The sequence below is a fragment of the Mchenga conophoros genome, linkage group LG5 (assembly GCF_057382185.1).
Source record: "Mchenga conophoros isolate Kocher_MC1m ecotype Shallow Benthic linkage group LG5, M_conophoros_male_GT1.1, whole genome shotgun sequence".
In the NCBI taxonomy this organism is placed as follows: Eukaryota; Metazoa; Chordata; class Actinopteri; order Cichliformes; family Cichlidae; genus Mchenga; species Mchenga conophoros.
This window is the reverse complement of record NC_140530.1, coordinates 35,590,423-35,606,699: the sequence shown is the minus strand read 5'-3', so window position 1 is coordinate 35,606,699 and position 16,277 is coordinate 35,590,423. Positions and strand designations below refer to the sequence as shown.

Here is a 16,277-nt window from a genome sequence, read left to right as displayed (position 1 = left end):
CGCAAGGCTACGCCTCATTGTCGCAGCTCTGCTCGTAGCAATGAAATGCCAGATCCCACTTGAGTAATCAACCACTCCAATGTCACATAAAATCAACGATTATGAGGATGAAGAGGCAAAAAGGAAGGGGGGTGGGGGGGGGATGCAAAGAGCCAATGGTGAAAGAGCCTTGATTTAGCCTCGAGTAAAGTAGCATATTTTCAAAGATGCAGGGATAGTTTAAAAAAAAAACCTCGTCTCAGTCAATGAATAAATGAACAAAGCATAAAAGTGCCATATGGACCTTTATGATGCAGATTAGATGAAGTGAATGCAGAAGTTTTGCTTGACAGATTTAACCGTGTGATGACTAATTAAAAGTCTCACAGCGCAGCCAACACCGTTCTATTGCATCAAGATGAATTATTATCCTTTAGGACTGTAACTTTAAAGCAAACACAAAGTGACTGTTTCATAATAAGGCTTCCAATCTACCAAACTGATCAAAGAGTCCACCTAATATAAAATCATAAAACAGAAAATAGACAGAAGTTAGCAGTAATTATTTTTCTGTCCACTAAATAAGCAAATATTAGACACAAATATCGCACAACAGAGACACTTATTCACAGATTTTCACATTATTGGTTACAATGAAGCAACTCAAGCATATCAAACAGACGTCAGGACAGAGCAGTAACTGTTGAGGGATACATGCAACGCCCGTGTCCTAACAGACCGCTCACCCTTTTAGTGACCTGTGTTTCAGCACATGATGCACGACACCGGCTGACCGGCTTACTCCACAGATGTCACAGGTCATCCCCGGCTTAACTGAACATGTGAGTAAACAACCTCATGTTCTGGGTTAGTAGTTAGTCCTGAGTAGAAAAACAAAAGAGCCAAAATTTTCCTTTTTCTTTTTTAAGTAGAGTTTGTGTTTAACATCAAATATCACAGATCCTTACTATTAAATAAAAAGAAATCCAGGGGGGAAAAAGAACAAGCAAATCCAGGACACATTAAAGTCTACATGCCTCTAATGGACGGCTAAATCGCTTGTCATATCACTGGTCTTATATCACACCTAGTGGTTTATAAAGCATTTGAAAGCAGGGATAGGTAATAAGCCTCGGGCAGCTTTTAGTGGCTGGTAAAAAAGTTCATCCTTTTATGTCTGTGAGAGCAAATCATCAGAAGTTTACCAATTCTCTTTCGTCTTGGCCCGACATTATCACGGCAATCTAACACAGAGCAGTGACATTAATCTCACAGAGTGACCTACATCATCACTGCACATTTATTTTTTCATGGCACGACCTGTGAGCAGTTCCCCTTCATCTGCTCAGCTCATTACCCTTTCATCTTGACGAAAATACACGTTAATGACACCATCTGATGATCAGAGTTAGTCTGGCTAGTCTGGAGGTTATTTTTATTCCCTCGCACTATAATAACTTTTTTGATTGTTTTTTTTTTTTCTTTCTAAAGAAAGTGACACGAAGTAGATTCATCCACTGTGTGTGATCATGAGCATCCATGCAGTGAGGCAACAAAAGGCAAAACAGTCAGTCCATTTAACCCACCGAGCTGCTTTCAAGAGTAAAGTTATTTATGGTAAATAGTGGCAGGAGACTGAAATTAATGCGACCATGTGCAATCAGGTTTTCTTTAAAAGAGTTGCGTCATAGACAGCGACCAGGTTTGTGATCATTTGCAGTCCATTACCATCTTCAAGCAACTTTGTCGCATCAAAATGGTGACAGAAATGCAATAAGACGAGTCAGTCTGTTATCAGTCTTCTATCGAATGTGGTCCAGTCTAGCTGCTTGGTAACCTGTGTGTGTGATTATATAGGAATATAACCAGAATACAACCAGTATTGACTGGCAACCAGTCAAGTCTATTGAATAATTTCACAGCATATTACAATAAATCTGTATTAGTCTGTCTTAGGAATCTGTGTGCGTTTATAAAAACATATGACAATCATTTACGAACCTTCGTCCAGCTGTCTGACCACATCCGGTTGAAGTTGGACTGCAACCGTTTGGAGACAGGCTGCTAAAGTGGTCAACCGGTGGTTGAGGATCTTACACTCTTAACCTCTAAGCAATCACTAGGCACCAAGCCATCCTATTAACATCAGATATTTTTAGATCCATTTCTACTCTAGTGTCACTGAGTCATATGGCAGATATTCTTAATTAAATGTGACTAATTATGGTTTTCAATCATTTTCATGGCAAAAGAGTTTACAAAAACCCAAACTGTATCATATAAGTTGTGCAGAAACACTCGAGGCTTCTGCAGCGGTAAATCCCACTACATAAAATCTGTTTAGCCACGGTTCACTCCAAGACAATGCAGTGATTAGAAGAGGAAAAATGCAAATACAATCAAAGCCTATAATAAAAACTAAAGAGCCACGCTGGCCATTTGCTCCTGCTGTCTGAAATGCCTTTACATTGCGATGTGTTCATCTAATATTTTGAATCCAAGCACTGTGCTGCCAAAAGTCATTCAACCACCTTAAATCATTTAGAACAGATTTATTTTCTAAAAGCAGAAGTTCACTGGATGTGAAAATCCAACACAAAGCTTCTTTTAACCATCTGGGCTCTTCAATTTCTTATGTGCTCCGATAGAAAGAGTTGGTTGGTGTGTGAAACCAGATGTAGAGATGAACCAGTGTGTAGTTTGTTCCTCCTATAGATAAAAAATAAAGAATGAGAGAAAGCTGGAAACAGTGAACTGAGGAGTGTGATAGAAAGAGACTGAACAGATATTACTGTTAAAGGTCACTCTTCTCTTGACAAGCGGTGACATCTGATGTGAAGCATTTATGTGTGTGCTGCCTTCTTTTTTTTTTAATGGCACTCTATTGCTGCCATATGCCTGGGAGCAGCTAAGCCTGGCCGAGGCCTCTGAGGGGAAGGCCTTATGAGTCTAATAAGACAGCAGAAGAAGACAAAAGCTCCTCTGAGACCTAATTTGCAAACAAATAAATACGAAGAGAAAAGAGACGAGGGAAAAGCCACATGTGAATTCTCCTGCAGGAGTATTTTTCTATCCCGAAATCCACATTTATTCCTCCTCTTTGTTTTTATGGTGATATGGCAGAAGAAGAAAAAAAGGTTGTGAACCAAGAGCAAAAGCCGCATCGCTAAAAATGGAACGTGGATTTTAAGTGTGGCTTTTCAAACTCTGAGTTACAAGTTATGATTTTCAGTAGGGAATAAGTGGTAATTAGCGTGCTGGGTGTTGCCACGTGAGTGGGTGTATAAATAAATAGAGCTCAGGGGTGGGAAAGGCAAAGAAGCTGCAAAACACAACCTGGGTTCAAGAGAACACCACTGCTTCTGTCACTGCTGCCGTTCACATGATCAGAAAAGCCGAAGCCCTCTCATAGAGCGAAGAAGAGGCACAAATTTAGAAGTAGAACAAGTTGATTATTTCTCCCCACAGATGTTTGTGCATTTTACACATTCACAAGACTTTCCTCCCCTTTTTAGATCCGTTTTACAGCTTCCTTCTTGGCATGTATGATAGCTTGGTGAGGGAGATGTTGCACCAAAATATCTAAAAGTTTGTACTGCGATTGAGCAGCAGCACAGATAAAAGATAAGGAGGGGTTTGAAGCCCTAAGCTGTCTTTGTCCTATTTGATTTACAACTATCGGTGGTAACAATTCTGTCCCTGTGTTTGACAGGCTGCTTTTCAACCCGCCTTCAGCTGTTGCTTCTGGGAACGACTGTAAACCACCCCCAAAGACAAAGTCAGACAGCATGTTGTTTGAATGATCCGGGGGGGGGGGGGTTCCAAAAAAGCAGCTCTTACAAACAGACATTGAAAACAAAAAGACGGCACAAGATACTGAAAAGCAGTTACTGAATGTCCTGTTCATTCACACTACTTTTCACCCACTTACACTCTCGCTTATTATAGTTGGTTTTCTCCAAATGCCTCCATTGTTTTCTCAGATTTTGCTTTCTGACGGTGTTTAAAGGCTTTAAGTCAGACATTTTTCCCCCCTCTACAGTTCTACTCTTACTTTTTTCCCCTCTTTCCATTAATACTGTTGACTCCCGGGCCATCTCATCAGATTACCCAGCGGTTTTAGGAGGAAATGTCAGGTCATACCACGCTGACTGTCTTTGAGTTTTGTTGACAGTTCCTTCTGACCCCACTAGCTGCTCCTCTGCAGGACGGCAGTTCTCTGGAGAAGAGAAATCCCATCCATCTCAGTTGCCGAAGAGGCGCGCATAAAAGACACCAAAGTGCTTCACAGTAATTTCACAGCCATCAGCCTTCATCACTATGGGTTCAGTGGGTTCAGGATGGTGCGAACCACGGGGCGAAGAAATGGACTCACACTCGGGATCCAGCACTTTCCTACTCACTGCTGCTTTCACACATCTTGAGACAGACACTCAAAATTTGCATTTACGTAAGCTCAAATATTCTTCCTTCTCTCTCTGTCACAACCACACAAAAACTTTTTGCATACACACACGCGCACACACACACACAAACATTCTTAAACATAAATGTACAATATACCCTCTGCAGTTTCACCATACCCGTCCCGTGTCTCTCACAGTCTGGTGAGTCTGCTTCCTCTCTCAGCAGACAGGAAGTTATAATGACAAGAATACGCACGGATGTGCACACACACACACACACACACACACACACACACACTTAAATGCAAGCATAACACCTGTACACCTGCATCTACATAGATTTTAATAACAGTCAATATAATAAAGCTTGAAAATACACAAAAAACTTCATTTATAAAGCATGCATAGGAGTTATCACACATAATATTGGTTATGTCCTCACACAATCACAGGCCGCCTCCAGCCAACGCGCTCTGAAGCTCTGACCCAAACCACAGGGAGAGAAAAAAAGAGCAGGCAAAGAATCGCAGGAAGCAGCTCGCCTACTCCAACCAATCAGGGATTAAACATGACTCAGCCCAGCCTCTCATCTTATTGTGGCCTTGAGGCTGTTAGAGCAACTCCTGGGTCAAAGTTAGTCTCTCTGTATTTACTTCTCTCCCTTCCGTCCTGTTCATGAAAAAGAGGTGATGATGGCTACTTTTGTTCCCAGCCTCATCGTCAACTCGCTGCTGCTAGCGCCGCCTTTGTAGTCATTCTTTAGGCCGACCAGGGGTTTAACTTCTGTCCAATAAACAGTCCTGATTTCTAAAAATGCCTCAACCTTTTCCCATCATTTTCATCTACTTTCGATTTCCATTTATTCATTCATTCATTCATTCATTCATTCATTCATACATTCATACATACATACATACGCCTTTTTGAAATTTCTTTAAAAAGGGTGCTGTGTGCTGGAGCAGCACAGTGTGTGGACTCATGACGCCTGATCGAGCATTTGGGGACCAGAGGGAATGAGAGAGGAGATTATCAAGCTCCTAAGCTAGCCAGCTGCCACTGGAGCTGTGTGGGCAACACTACATCCTGTCTCCCTTTTTTTTTTATCCTCCCTGCCTCTTTCATGGTCACTCTCATTAGACAGTAGTGATAGCAGACATCTCTATACGGAAGTACTGCAGGACATAAGGAGAAGGAAAGGGAATCAAAAGCAGAGAACCATCAAAAATCATGCACACTAAATTTGGAAAATTCCTTTTCTCTCTGCTGGCATGTTATTCTGACAGTCATGATGGTGGAGCTTTTGTACACCTGAACCACCTGCAAGCCCTCTTATTAATTTTAAACAGTCTTCAGACTCCGATAATAAATTTGTGCTTAGAGGTGGTAATCGTAGCTCGTTGTATAGCACAGTCACGACACAACTGTGTCACAGAAGAACATGAAGTCTTTTCACTTTTGCTAATTATAGCAGCTCCTGCAAGTCAAAGCATTAACGCTCAATTAATTAGTCAGTTTATCGATAACTGCATCAGAAGGAGAAGGGACACAGTGTACAGTCAAAGCAATAATGTATCCCCCGTCTAGCTGTATTGAAATTAAAAACCTCCTTTTTCTACTCTTGAAAAATTGATCAGGAATTTTTGTATGTGTGCATCCTTAACATGGAGGACACAGCTGAAGAGTTCAAAAAGAAATCTATCAGTGGTGTACAAATACTCATTCGTTCTGACACGAGTAAGTGTGTGACAGCAGACAAATGTTTGTTGCTGTTAAACCATCCCTGAAAGGGACCTGTCAATATTGATGAGTAGACATTGTGTGTTCCTTGCTTCCTCGTGTGGTTTCTCAAAACCAATCTAAAGACTCACACGATCAGCCCCAACATCCTGGTGCAGTCTAAGTGCCTCAGCAGACCTTCTGGGAAATACACACAGCGCAGCAGTTTGCAATAAAAGCCCCGAAATGATGCTCAAACCATTTCTCACATCATGCACAACAATGAAACCAGCAACAAAAACATCAAAGATTTTCTTTTTCAGTTTTACCCAATTAAGTAACTTCCTTTTGCTTACACCAAAGTTTAATTTCGGCTACACGCCGTGATAAAATCCAGCAGACCCCTGTAGACATCACAAGACTTCTAGTGTCTCACACTCCAGCTGGAGCTTAGACGTGCCAGTGAACAGTCCACGTGTGTGTACAGGCACAGCAGAGTAGCTTCAGCCTTGTAAAAATTATTGTGAAAATACATCAGCCTTGAGAGGGATGTCCTATCTGTGAAGACAGCTTGCATGAGCAAAGAATATACAGTAGCACTGCTGTGGGCTGCATTTGTGACGATTAAAAAAACAAATAAATAAAACAAACTTCAATCCAATTTCAAGTTACAGTGACGTTAAATTAGACGCAAAATCTAAGCGATAGCAGCCTGTTATCATCCCTGCATCGCCGACACACTGTTAGCACAGCCACAGCAACACAGGGCTGCCGGTACTGGAGGAAAACAATTATTATCTCCAAATAGGGGGGCCCCATCCGTAGAAATTTTAATTAAAAGACTGGCAGAGTTTCATCTCAGTGTGACAACTCCATTATTTCTCAATGATAAAACAGTCTCCTAGCAGAACAAATTCAATTGGAATGGAGTGACTTCCACTGGCGGTTTAAGTGGGCAGGCCAAGCTAATCGTTTTCCTGACCTTGGCATTTTGATATCCAGGAGAAGTAGTGTGGTGAGGCAGAAATTAGCGTCATTATTCAAACGCGGTGTCGAGGGTAAGTCTGAGCTCAGTTGAGCAAAACTTTATTTAAACTATTTATTTTTGAAACAAGGAATACTAAAGTTCAACAAATAAATTAAAAGGGCAACGCCGGCCTCTGTGCAGCCTGTTCATCCTCCTGTCGTCTCGCAAGCAACAAAGAAATAACCCCAGCTCTACTCACCCTGCCCCACATCCATAAATAATACCTTTATTTCATCGCTAAATCAAAAATATTTAGGATACTTGATGTAATGAATCCAAACTAGTTGTAATTAGGCAAGCAGAAATAAATAAGCCACCCTTTTATTTTCTGATCTGCACGTATCATTAATATGCTGTACTGGTCTTACCTTCATCTGGATCATTCCTGGCCGAAGCCTCCAGGAGCGCCACGCTGGCGGCAAACGACACATGTTTCTTGGGCTCTGATTGCTGGAGGCTGTTAGCAATGCGTCCCTTCTTGTCGGCCTTTCGCTTCTTGTTTTGCATCTCCTTCTCATACACAGCCCATCTCTTCAGCTGCTGGGTACGCCGCTTCTGGGCCGCCCGCAGTCTCTCCAGACTGGGCACCTTGTCCAGCTGCTGCAGCTCTTGGATCAGCTCCAGGTGGTTGGCCATGGTGCCAGGTTGGGGTGGGGTGGACAGCAACACTGGGCGATGGTAAAGGGGTGAACTGGAAGAGAAGTAGGATTCTAGCGAGGGCTGCACCTCCGGCCGTGGCCTCCTCCCACGATCGTTATCATCCTTTCAGCGGCAGTGAACGACCTGGAAGAAGAGACGGAGGGAAAAGCTGAGCCACAAAATGCCAGCTATAAACTTTTTATCATCTGGAACTTTAATACACCAGTAAATAAAACGTGAAAGTTGTTTGATGCTTGTTATTCAAGCCGACTCTGGACTTTAAAGTTGTAAAAGCTCTACATTGCAGAGTCTATTGGGACACACTGACATTTAAAAGAAGTGCTGGTCTGACACACCACAGCAAAGTGCACAGAGCTGCATTCTGGTGTCCTAGTTAAACAGACCCCAGAACAAGCTACCAGTTAACAAGGCACCGAACCACCGTTTGAGTCTACTTTCTTTTGTCTGTTGTGAACAAATATGAAATCAATATTTTGTTCATGACCGCTTCACTTCTTTCACCAACTTGCATATTTTCACTTAAGAGAGAATCAAGAGCAAGAATGAGAGGTCACGGTTTCAATGTTTAACTGAACTGCATGGGTCATAGTCTTGGTGATCCACTTGCTTTGTGAGCTGTTAACGGGTTTTTCTACCATCCTCCATCAAGGCAAACCGCTTCCTGAACACTACAAGCAAGCGCCAGCACAATGAGAGAGAAAAAAAGCACCGGAGCAGCGAGTTGACGTGGGGACTTTTCATGTCAGCGCTGCATTTGTGTAAACATGAATAAAATGCATCTCTCCTTTTCTCTCTGACAATTGACAGCAGCACCGTGAGTGAATCAGCAAAAGCCCATTTTTCAGTTTCTCGTAATTTTTGTGGACATGCAGAAAAAACAGCTAACTGTGTGGTGAAACCTAAAGAGGAGACAACTTACTTTGGTCATTGTATAAAGATCAGCAGCTGCAAAAAGTTAAGCTGAGTAAATAAAGAATAAACATGCAGGAACAGTAAGTGGAAAGTGCAGTGATTGAGTTTTGTCAGGCTACTTCCTTTGAACAGCACTCACAACAATGTACGGACGTTTTAACGCCACGGCCAGAAAAACTTCTCATCAAGTCCGGCAGGATTATCACGCGATCGTTGATCATTTGTCACACAAACACACGCACACCAAAAACAAACAACACTAAGTAAATAGCTTGAAACGTCAACATCTGCATGCTGGATGCATGACACATGCTGGCTTCTTTTCAGTTACTTACCATCACGTAACCACTGATAAGCATTTCCCTGTGCCCGCAGCTGTTCACCAGTGAAACCTGTGCAGTCTGGCTGCATCCCCTGATGAAAGGCTCCACAATGCAAATCGCTGCTTTATGTATTCAGCCTCCACCAACCTCGTTCTACATTTCCTCTGCAGCACCAAAGTGCTAAAAACACGGACAGGAAGCAAGGAGCACAATCACTTCCTACAGCATCACTTTCAGTCGCCAGCTTACCAGCACAGCGCGTCTGTCTCCGCTTGGCTCAACAGAAGTTTTCCGTTAACATTCTCAAGTGGCAGCCAAGTGAGCGGTGCAAAAATGTCATCACAGCACACAAATGAAACGAAACCTTGACACACCGTTGACTCTTAGGTGCATAAGAGTTTCCAGCACAAAGATGTGAGCGGGTTCTCACAGCTTCTCACTCAAAACCGACGAGATGGAGACAACGGGCCGTGATAGTAAATACTTAGTAAAGAATGTGTCATCACTCAAAGGTCGATGCAGGAGGATTAGCTGCAGGGTCTCAGATTATTCTGCAGGAATTTAAAATCGAAGCTGTCGGCAGTTCTTGCACCAGAGGTCGTTTAGGAAACTGACAGTGAACGCAGAATTCCTGTCTCAGTTTCACTTGTTGGTTTTTAAGATGGTCTGTATACTGTTAAGTATACATTAGTGCTACACAGATATGCAATGCACAAATACATGAAAAAACTACACACTTCATTAGAAGAATTATTAATGTTTTGCCTGTGAGCATACTCTGACAGACTACTACTTACTCCCACCGTACTGTGATAGTATCAACTCGGTGCATAAATACTGTGTGATATTGTTTGTTCTGTCAGAAGCATCTGTTCCTGCTCCTCCTCAAGGAGGCCCATGCATTCAAGTAAGGACATGAAACACACCGTGAAGCTCATCTCGAGGCCTATCACTGCTAACACAGGAAATGCACCATGCTGGGTAATAAGGACACCGCTTGGATGATGTGGAAGGTTACAGACAAGGGTTATAAACAATGTCACACACAGCAGCGCGCCTACACAACTTCATCTGCGATGAGTTTTATTTTTATATGTAGAAAGTGTAAACGACCTGCAGACTTGACTGTTTTGCTCGTATTATACTTTATATATTTAGCAAAGAGCATTAAAGTTTTTACTGTCCTATTTTATCGGCGAAATGAAAGTTTGCACAGCTGAACTGCAGCCAGAGAGACAGCTGCCCGTTTCTGGTTTATAGGGGCTGATTTTAGCGAACGAGCTGTTGAGATAATAAACTCACACACGCACACGCCCTCGCAACACTGCTGCTCGGTTACAAAAGGAGCAAAAGATTTCTGATCATCCGCGAAAGTGGATATTGCACCTGCAATCGTGCCACGTCCAAAGTCACTTAAATTGCCTCTCTTCCCTGTTCCGATGCTCGGCTTGAACTCCAACAGCTCGTCTCTACTGTTTCTAAACGTACTGAGGTGTTGGCCTGTGCTGGACGGTGATTCGATATCTGCATTAGAAAGCACTTCAACAGATGTACCTAATAAAGTGGCCAGTTAATGCACAAATCATGGGAAATGAGTGTGAGATTTGGGATTTAACTCTAAAACCACGAGTTTTCAAATGAAGATGAAGGAAATGTCGATTAATAAACTGGGCCTAAAACCTCTTTAAAAAAAAAATGTATGAAGCCGTTTTATTTTACAACATATTGGATTTTACAATGTTAAAGTTTCCTCTGAGGTACAGTGAATGAGCCCATCCAGATCAAAATGGGCTTTATTAGCCTGAGAGTACAGTATTGCAGTATCATACAGATTCCTAGATGTAGTGCTGGGCGATATGGAAAAAATATTTATCACGATACGAATTATTTTATATCACAATAATGATATGTATCACGATATACCACCTGACCTGTGGTCATCTAGAAAGTATGCAGTCTGTAAACAGCAAGTGCCGAGGGTGCAGTCTTTGTTTTGAGTTACCGTAAAGTATGTCGCAAATCCGGGTGCACGTACAGCAGCACCAGGTCGCAAACCACAAGACGGAATTTCTTTGTGAAAAATATAATTTTTTATACTTTATTTTCTCTTGCATAAAGTTAAGAGCATGTACAGTGATAAGACAACACTAATATATTTGCCACAGGCTATTTAACCCTTTAAGACCTACCATAGAACCAAGGCCGCCAGAGCTTATCTTTATGCTTTTACATGCTGTAGTGCCATTTGTGGGAGCATTTCAAGTTTCCATATATCAATACAACCGTTATAGCCGAAATTTTAATAATATGTATGCATTAAGTCCATAGTAACTACATAAATTGCAAAAAATTGTAGTGCAATAAACTACAAAAAAATTGAAAATAGTTTGTTTTTTGCATATATTTCTAGTTAGAAAAATTTAAGAGGCTTATCCCTCAAAACTGTAAATACAAAAAGGTTGCACAAAATAATTTCCAACCACGAGAAATTTATTTTGAGTGTCTTCATAGTTTTATTTTTGAGATACACTAATTTTTATATAATACAGGAAAAATGAAAATAAATATTATAATGCATCAAAATAAACTATTTCCAACAGTGTAATTTGAGTTCTAAGCATCCCAGAAACGATACAGAAAAGCATAAAGTCAAACATGACTTTTAAAAACACCAACATAGGCTTATAAGGCCCTTTCGCGAAAATGGCGTCACTTCCGGCTTCGGGCAGGTAATGGCGGACATGCGATAGTTCGCGCTGACGTATATGTCAACGTAGGAAGTGTTATTGAACATAGGCAAAGCGTGTTTCTGGAATATTCTCTTTTAGTTGCTGCAAGTGCTTCTTAAGCAATTTTTGCAAAGCTATATGTGGAAGGAAACCGTGACCTAGGGCATTCAGGGCTAATGGCATTAGATGTAAGTACAACTCCTCCGGTTTCACATGCAAAAAAAAAAAAATGATTGCGCTACCTTACGTGGTTCCAGTTCTACAAGGATTTAAAAATAGTTAGGTAAAACGGAGTGTGCCTGCTCCGACCGGTTGTAAAGGGTTAATTATATATTTTATGTAATAATTTATATAATTTGGGTTAGAAACGATAGAAGACAAATGGCACGATAGACACTTTTCTATCGTCCATACGATATATATCATCATATCGCCCAGCACTACCTGGATGCATTTATTTGCTATATTGCATTTTGTATCTAGAAAGTAAATAATATTTAAATCGAGCCTGAGTTCCTTATACAGGAAGGAACAGCTCAACCCTGTCTTCAGAGTGAGGAATACAGCATCTCAAACACCTCCACCACCGAAGTTGGGTTTTTGGTAGCATTTGCCTGTTTGCATTTCATTCAGCAATTTGAATACATGTTCAGTGTTCCTGAATAAGTATATATTTCTTTTGGTGGAGACTTGTGCTCTCAGAGTGCTTCTTGTTTAAAACTGGTAACGGATCAGTGCTCCGTATCTGCAAATATTTAGAGCTAAGGTATCTGTATCGGATCGGAACAGGATCTGTTAGCGTAGATAAATGCATGTGTCACTCAGGTTAATGCATATTTGTGCATGCTAAGCAGCATCATCTTGTCAGCTTCTCAAAGGCGTAAATTTAACTTTAAGAATTCATTAAATTTGAAATATGAATTTGAAATACACTTTTCTGTTAAAGAGAACAGTTTGTCTGCAGTCTGCAGGAGGAAAATGAAACCTTTTCCAGGAAACAGGCAATCAGCTCTAAAAATCAACACCTCCAAAACCAAGGTGTTGTGCACCCATCAGTTAAAAGTGGTCCTCTGTGCTATGTCAAGGCCCTGCCTACCTTCACAGCCTTGTCAGCGAGAACAATTCAGCACAAAATGACAGCAGTGCAAGCCCTGGCAAGGCATGCAGAGCATTTGCAACACTCCAGCCCACACAGCTGCTGAACACAGGTCAGACTTTATAACAGCTTTGTCAAACCGGATATCCTTTACGGCTCAGAATACCGACACCCGGTAAAAGGTAAACTGCTCTAAGATGGACACCACCTGGAAAAATGCTAGCAAAACCACCCCAAAACAACATGGCAGTTTGTGGTCACTGAGCAAGTCTCTGCTTTTTATGTTCTACAGTAGACAATTTATTTTCTTTTTAGGACCTGAGGGCAAAAATCTAATCTACTTTAACTTTTAATTTCTTCTTTCAACAGTTCCAAACAGGTTTCCACTGTCTAATAATTGACTTTCTTTGATTGGTGTTCAGACAGCAGTGTTTCTGTGGGAGTGGATATTTAGTCTCAGCTCCAACTGACCCCATGCTCTCTCCCTTTCGCTGCGATTTGTCAGGGCAGAAGCCAAAGTGAATTAACTTCAGAAGGGATGTGTGACAAACACAGAGCGTCCACTGTTTTCCTTAGCTGTCTTTGATGCTCAATGGCATTAGTGCAGGAAATATGAAACCCAGGAGCTACTGTTGATCAAGTTAGAGGAATCAGAGCAGAGGTAATGATGTTACACGCGCACACAGACACACACACCAAGTGACAGAAAAGACAGGAAGATAGAAACCTACCCAACTGTTGATGAGAGATATGTTAAACTTTATGTTACTTCACATGTAGTTTAACACATATGTATATATATCTGTTGTAAAGTTTTAGTTCTTCCTCTTGTTTAACAGAACCGATTTGTCCAGATTGTGCCACAGAATAAACACGTATATGGCTCACAATCAAAGTTTCTGACTAAAATCCAACTGTGCAGCTGTCACAATCCCAGGGAAAATCCCTGACAGAAGTTTTGAGTTGATCAAAATGTTCACATGCTTAACCAGGCTGTCCTTTTACGTTACTGTGCATCAGCAGTGATTAACTTTACAAGCAGCAAAATGTGAACTTTTTCATTTGCCTCTCAGGCAGCCATATGGTGCAGCTTTTGGGGGAACTCTTGTGAAAAATGTCTGCCAGCTCCTCTGTATGTTTCTCAAGTTATGGCTCCAGTATGGCAGTGTGCTGGTTGTGCACTGGTTTCTGGGCTACAGAATGTACAGACTTGCTCCTATTTTGATGTCAAAGTGGAACAACTTGCAACAGAAGCTTCGCTTGCTTGTGTTTGTGACCCTGCTGTCATGTGCAGTATAAAGTCAATGCGAGACACTTTATACTATAATGTAAAGAACCAATGAGCAGCACTTGACAACAGAGGGATTGAAGAACTCCCTAAGAGGATGACTGAGAGGGATAGCCGTCTACTGCAACCAGTTTGGAGGTAAGAGGAAAAAGAAGGTGAATATAGGGATACAGCACAAAACACACTATGCTATTTAATAACATGCAAAAGCAGGAAATGTGAGGAATGAAGGAGTGAATTTTTCCCTTGTTAGATGGTAAAAGTCAGTGCTTAAACCATGCAGCACTCTCATTGTTCATGAAGGTGTTGCACTGGTCTACAGCCAAAATAAATGTCATTGGATTTTGCTCATTTTGGGTCCCTGAAAATGAAAATGATGCTTAAAACTGTCATTTGGCTCTGGTTTTCATGATATGTTAGTAAATCAAAAAGTTCTTGGCAGGAACCAGAAATGACTAAAATACATTTTGACCCTTGAAAACACAAATGGCAGTAGTATAAGTGGGTGGTGATTTTCAGATCGGGCTCTATATGACGTGTAAATCCTAATTGTCAGATTTAAACTTTTGATTTCTGCTCTGTAATTCCTTGTAGTAGTAAATCACTTCAACTTTTTACTTTTCTTTCACAATATGCGTTTGATTGTACTGCGACTCATCAAAGTTGCACCAGTGACACATCTGTAACCTTTGCATTTCCTCTATTGGCACCATACATCATTAAATAAATAAATTAGTTTGGTTAGGAAACATATAAAGGCTGATATGCAAGTGGTGAAATGAACATTTGTGGATGTCATAATATTCTGGGTAACTGACGAAACCGACGTTCCTCCGTGTCACAACATCCTAGCATGCTAACACACTGGTCATTGAGTTTTTCTGTGAACTGTGGAAAAACCCCGGCGTGTAGTCTAATATAATCTTTCAAATAAAGTCTTCTCTAGACCTTTTTCTGATTTTTAAATTGTTCCGTAATGAATAAAGATGAAATATTATTATATAAAGTGACCATAACCAGATGAGAATGGTGTAACATGTAAAAAGACATGAAATAAAAATGGTAGCCAATCAGCTTGTTTTACATTTGAAATTTGCACATCAAAATCCATAAAAAGCACAGTTTATCTCTGAAGTCGACAGCTTCTGAAAGACTGCTGACAGCAGCATGAGCAGTGACACAGAGCATATAAAGGCATTTTCTCTGGATGATTTCACTCAGTCTCTAAAGCTTAAAGATGCCCACACGCTGATACGCCGACTTGTTTTTGTAAGATGAAACCAGCCGAAGAGTAAAATTGACATCAGCATAGTCATTGGTGTTTATTAAACCGTTTCTGATAGCAGAGAATAAATCATTCGCAGCCTTAAGGGGAGACCGTCTGGCCCACAAGGTGCTTCATCAGGACCTAAATATCAGACAAGGCAAACAGTTGTACCTGATACGATGGCCTCACAGGAGGCAAAGACAAACCATGTGAAGATATGTAAAACACAGGGTGTTCTGGTGACTGTAAAGCCTCTGGTGATATCACAGCTGGCGCCCAGGGCCAAGGCTGCAAATCACAGATTGACCTCAATCGGCTCCCTGGCTGCAGATACGAACGTTATACTACGCTCACGCATTCTGCGAAAAAGACACAGCATACATTTGATAACAATTAAGGCAAAAAGCAGGACAGACACCGAACGTGAAGCACAAACACTTTACTAGCAGCAGCAGCTGCTTCACGTTCGGTGTCTGACCTGGTTTTTCAAATTCCCAAAACAGAGCAATTATACACAGTTTTTCAAACTGTTTTGCAATAAACAGTCTGAATTTATTCAGGCTAGGTTGTTGTCTTCATAAATTGGCAGCTGCTACAATAAAAGCCCTGTTTTGCTGTGATTGCAATGTCACAGAACTGCAGGCGAGGTCACTACAAAACATAAGCAGCCTGGATTTTAGGAACACACTCTTTCCTCATAAAGTAATAGACAGGAAATCCTTCTGAAGTAGACTTTCCATTTAACCTTTTAGTCTCAACCCATAATTGACTTTCCTGTTTCAAGTCTAAGAAGAAAAGGTATAACATGAAAGGCAAAGGCAGGGCCTCAAAAAGCAATATGTCCTAACAAATGAAGTTTGGGGTTTTTTCTAGC

The 16,277-nt window shown here is 41.2% G+C and overlaps 1 protein-coding gene across 4 annotated transcripts in view; it reads right to left on the bottom strand.

The window, feature by feature from the left end:
* Positions 1 to 16,277, bottom strand: part of ppp1r16b (protein phosphatase 1, regulatory subunit 16B) — a 94,076-nt gene that overhangs the window by 55,418 nt on the left and 22,381 nt on the right. For 3 of the 4 annotated variants that reach the window (XM_085275136.1, XM_085275139.1, XM_085275138.1), the window contains exon 2: positions 7,497 to 7,911. In XM_085275136.1, coding sequence (XP_085131262.1) covers positions 7,497 to 7,764 — 268 coding nt within the window. In that variant the 5' untranslated portion in view covers positions 7,765 to 7,911. Of the gene's footprint in view, positions 1 to 7,496; positions 7,912 to 9,035; positions 9,183 to 16,277 lie in introns of those variants that run through there. The other variant, XM_085275137.1, reaches the window with a different exon arrangement.